This window comes from Solenopsis invicta, chromosome 3 (assembly GCF_016802725.1).
Source record: "Solenopsis invicta isolate M01_SB chromosome 3, UNIL_Sinv_3.0, whole genome shotgun sequence".
NCBI classification, from domain to species: Eukaryota; Metazoa; Arthropoda; class Insecta; order Hymenoptera; family Formicidae; genus Solenopsis; species Solenopsis invicta.
The window spans coordinates 11,949,798-11,952,960 of record NC_052666.1 but is presented as its reverse complement, the minus strand read 5'-3'; the positions used below and the strand labels follow the sequence as shown (position 1 = coordinate 11,952,960).

The following is a 3,163-nucleotide window of genomic DNA, read 5'->3' as shown; positions in this document are numbered from 1 at the left end:
CATTTTTAATTTATTGTGTTTATATTCTGCAACATCGTCGCATACATAGGACGTACGTGTCCACGTTGATAATTAATTGATCAGTAGTTTCTTATTTCAGTAAGCAAATAATTATGACATTGATATATTCGAGAGAGAAGATTTATCTTTCAATGATTCTTATTTAATTTTTGTTTGTCTATTACCTATGACATCAAGGATACGCGGAAAGTAATATACTGAGAGGTTAGTTCATTTGTTTACATGCAACTCGATTCGAGCTGCATTGTCGTCCGTCGTCGAAATTTTAAGGCGTTTGCGTTCGTAGTATATGGATCGTACGCATACTATATTTTTTGTCACAGGTAACAGGTAGGTCACAGGTCACACAAACTCCTGTTGTTTGTATGTAGTAATACGAAATCTCGGTTATGTCGCGATCTTTTTATCGCAATCTTTGCGATGTTATATAAATAAAGGACATATTTCATATATGTTTAGAATAATACTCGGTTGTACACTGAAGAAAAGTAGAAAAAATGTTTTTACAATTTATATTTAAATATAAACAAATACCTTATGTTTCCTTCCATTTCGGGTTTTCCATTTTAGGTTTTCTATTAATAAAGACTGATAATATATGGGTAATTTAAAATGGATTATAAACATAAATCTGGATCTCAAAAAAGAAAAGAAAAACAAGCCAGGGATCTTAATGCCAAAAAGGGACAGAAATCACTAACTTCTTTGGGATTTATATCAAATGATAAACATGAAGACCAACACGTTCGGAAAGAAATGATTGTGAAGAAACAAATAATTTAAACAATAACGATAAACATGATAAACATATGGATCAACAAGTTCAAAAGGAGACTGATTTAGGAGACAAAAGTAATTCGAATAACTTTATTGCAGAAGCCGCAGAAGTGGAGATTGAAAATTTACCAATATGCGAAAAAAATGATTGTGAAGTTAATGCCATAAATAATACCGTAAATAAAATTGATATTGGTAAAATAAACTCGATTCAAATGTCCGGGGTCCAAATAGAAGATGCAGTTTTTCACGGTCCTAAATTAAATCCTCAACAATTTCCTAGAGATATTAATGGTAATCACTTTCCAACAAAAATTTTCGAGGCTTCTTTAGCGAATGGTGAAAAAGTAAAGAGGGATTAGCTTGTTTGGAGCAAAATCAAGAATGCTTTATTTTGTTTTCCGTGTCGGGTTTTTAGTAAACTTCCCGATAATCAGCGATCTGTGCTAGCAACATGTTCCGGTTATTCAAATGAAAAACTGTGGAAAAAGCTGTACGAAAAAATACCAAATCACGAGAATTCTCACAGTCATAAGGCATGTTATGTTGATTGGCGGCAATTTGAGTTAAGAATTCATAAGCATATGTCGGTTGATTTACAACTTGTAGAGAGTATTAAAAATGAAGCCAAAACATGGATAGCAATCCTGCAAAGAATTCTGGACGTGGTATTATATCTTGGAGAGAGAGGATTGGCTTTTAGGGGCAGCAATGAATTAATCGGCGATCCAAAAAATGGCAACTTCTTAGGTTCTCTACAGTTGATTAGCCATTACGATACAATAATGCATGATCACTTGGAAAAAGTAAAAGAATCTTAGAAAATTCATAAACGCCTACAAGTTCATTATTTGTCTCCAGAATCACAAAATGAATTTATTGATTGTTGTGCAAGCCACGTTCGCCAGGTAATCTTAAAAAGAAGAGAAAGAGAGAAATATTATTCGATCATCGTCGACGCAACACCAGATTCGACACACATGGAACAAACGGTTTTCATTTTACGATATGTTTTATTGAATGAGGACTCGCATCGATATAAAATTCAAGAACGTTTTTTAGAGTTTGCCGACTGTAACAAAAAAACTGGAAAAGCAATTGCAGAGCTCATTCAAGACACACCGAGAAAACACCAAATTCCTCTTGTAGAATGTCGTGGACAAGGATATGACAATGGGAGTAACATGAGAGGACAATACGAAGGAGCGCAACGAGAAATTCTGAACAACAACCCATTTGCTATTTTTTCACCTTGCGGTTGTCACACTTTAAATTTATGTGGCGTTCACGCGGCTAAGTGCTGCCCACAAGTTCTAACATTTTTTGGAATTATACAAAAGTTATTTAATATATTTAGTTCTAGCCCTCAAAGATGGGAAATTTTACAAAAAAAGATAGGCTGTTCATTACACAGTCTATCTTAAACTCGTTGGTCTGCTCGGGTAGAATGTGTAAAACCTTTTGCAGCTTACATTCCTGGAGTTACTGAAGCTATTATTGAAATTGAGACGCTAAATCTTACTTCTGAAACTAGGTTCGATATTAAAGGCATAAAAACATACATGGAGTCCTTTGAATGCACGCTTTTAGCCTCGATTTGGCTGAAAGTTTTAACTACAATAAACTATCAAAGTACTATCTTACAGGCTAGAGATTCTACATTAGATGTAGAAGTAAATAATATAAAAAGTCTACTTAAAGATCTACAAGCATTGAGAAATCAATGGACATCGATTTTGGCAGAATGTAAGTTAGTTGCTGCTAATACTGGAATTTCAGTCACATTCGAGGAAAAAAGACGTAAAATGAGGAAGCGACAGTTTGATGAATCTATCGACAAAGAATCAGATTCAGATCTAGAGACTCATTTTAAACAGTTTTTTATGTAATAATAGATTGCTTGATCAGAAATTTGACTAGACGATTTGATGCTATAAACGAATTGAACAACAGATTTAGTATATTTTGGAAATGTCGGTCACTAGATAGGGACGAACTAAAAATTCAAGCAGAATCATTTTGTCAACATTATAATGCCGATGTATCTAATGAATTAATCGAGGAAATTGCACTATTCACGATACTAATATTGACGCTTATTCTCTTTCACCATTTAAGCTATTAAATAAACTTCAAGAGTTGAATATTGAAGTGCTTTTTCCAAACATATGCATCGCGTTGAGAATTTACTGCACTATTCCAATTACCGTTGCCGAAGCTGAACGTTCCTTCAGCCTTCTTGCACAAATAAAAAATTTTCTCCGATCTACAATGGATCAAAATCGCCTAACAAATTTAGGCACATTAGCGCTAGAACCGTTGTTATCGCGTGAACTCAATTTTGATTCCATCATTTCTACATTTA

General features: G+C 33.9%; 1 protein-coding gene across 1 annotated transcript; it reads left to right on the top strand.

Moving 5' to 3' along the window:
* Positions 1 to 830: 830 nt before the first annotated feature.
* Positions 831 to 2,687, top strand: LOC120357397. The gene is made up of 3 exons (XM_039447583.1): positions 831 to 1,145; positions 1,236 to 1,604; positions 2,445 to 2,687. Exons 1-3 carry the CDS (start codon positions 831 to 833, stop codon positions 2,685 to 2,687), a joined length of 927 nt encoding a protein of 308 aa, XP_039303517.1.
* Positions 2,688 to 3,163: the final 476 nt, after the last annotated feature.